Source organism: Microtus ochrogaster, chromosome 4 (assembly GCF_000317375.1).
Source record: "Microtus ochrogaster isolate Prairie Vole_2 chromosome 4, MicOch1.0, whole genome shotgun sequence".
Taxonomy (NCBI): Eukaryota; Metazoa; Chordata; class Mammalia; order Rodentia; family Cricetidae; genus Microtus; species Microtus ochrogaster.
The window spans coordinates 92,144,407-92,145,970 of NC_022011.1; the positions used below are offsets into that span (position 1 = coordinate 92,144,407).

The 1,564-nt window shown below is 42.3% G+C and overlaps 1 protein-coding gene across 7 annotated transcripts in view; it reads right to left on the reverse strand.

The window, feature by feature from the left end:
- Nucleotides 1-1,564, reverse strand: part of Ctnnd1 (catenin delta 1) — a 51,301-nt gene that overhangs the window by 4,362 nt on the left and 45,375 nt on the right. For 5 of the 7 annotated variants that reach the window (XM_013355716.2, XM_005346660.3, XM_013355720.2 and 2 more), the window contains one exon: nt 955-1,017. The exons of the other annotated variants lie outside the window; for them this stretch is intronic. In XM_013355716.2, coding sequence (XP_013211170.1) covers nt 955-1,017 — 63 coding nt within the window. The remainder of the gene's footprint in view (nt 1-954; nt 1,018-1,564) is intronic. 7 annotated transcript variants of the gene reach the window in all.

Sequence of the window (1,564 nt, forward strand, 5' to 3'; positions counted from 1 at the left end):
TAGAGCGAAAACACAGGAGGCCCAAGAGTTCAAGGCCATCCTCAGCTATATTGTAAGTCCAGAGCTAACCTGGGCAACGAGACCCTGCCAAAATATAAATAAGTAAGTATATATATAAGTATATATATAATTTTTTTAAAGAAAAAGGAAGCAGCAAGTAATCAGCTAAACTGAGGGTAGGGAGAAAGAACAGAGAGATGGGGCAGATTCTATGGATACATCCAGACTTTCTGAGAACATATGTTGGAAGAGGGGCACCAAGAGTGCAAGGTCAGGGCTGGAGTGATGTGACTCAGCAGCCGCACGGCTCTGGACGCAGCTCCCTCCACTCACACGGGGGCTCACAACGACCCCTATCCAGTCCCAGGATCTGACCTTTGAGGGCATGAAGCACCGCACATGGTAAACAGACATGCCAGCAAAATACTCATACACTAAAATAAAGAAAATAGCACAGGTCTTTAATCCCAGCACAGGGGAGGCAGAAGTAGGTAGATACCTTTGAGTTCAAAGTCAGCCTGATGTACAAAGTAAATTTCAGGACAGCCAGGAACACACAAAGAGATCGTGTCTCAAAAAATAAAAAGATGTTTTTAAAAAAAATTTTTTAAAGAAAATTTAAGGTCATTTCATCCACAGCAACATGTAAAAATGTAGAAAAGACAAGATTGATCAGATTTTATTTTATTTTCAGACAGCCTCTCAAATGAAGATTATTAATCACGGTCCTTCAGGGATGGCAAATGGTGAGGGTGTTCAGAGGGATAAAAACAACAGGCAGGGGAGATCGCATCTGTAATCCCAGCACTTGGGAGGTAAAGGTAGGGGATCAGGAGCTCAAGAGCAGCCAATGTGAAGTGAAACCCTGTCTCAAAAGAGAAAGGAACACAGAAAACACCTACTCACCCCAATTAAACACTATTCTGCAACATTAGACAGGAATTCATCACCTACCTAATGACTTTGTGTTTGACCCCATATTGCTCATTGGAATTTCTTCCCGGTCAGGTTTCTTATCTACATGGAATTAGAAAGTTATCCAAATGAAAATCAAATACACCACAATCTATATAAACGACATTTCTCCCTGGCATGCCATCCTTCCCTAGCTCTATTCAAATAAAGCTTTACTCAGCACATGCACTGTGCCAAATCCTAACCACAACTACAGTTGTTACAGGAAAGCCTTCACAGACTTTGATCTCTTTCCTATAGAAACCCAATCACAGGAAACGTTGCAGAGGCCAAAAGATGGCTACCAAGACTGATGGCCTGAGTTCAGTTCCTGAAAAAAACTTGTGGAAGCAACTGACTCGCACAAGCTGTCCCGACCTCCACAGATGGACCTACGCTCAAACAAAAAGCTCTTCAGCAACCTTTGCTGGTATATCTCAAAGCTCCTTTAGTCTTAAAACTTATGACAGTCTAGACTGGAAATGTGGCCCAAAAGTAAATAAAGCGTTAGGCACCAGAAATAAAACCTTAGATTCAGTCCCAATCTCTCTCTCCTCTCTCTTCTCTCTCTCTCTCTCTCTCTCTCTCTCTCTCTCTCTCTCTCTCTCTC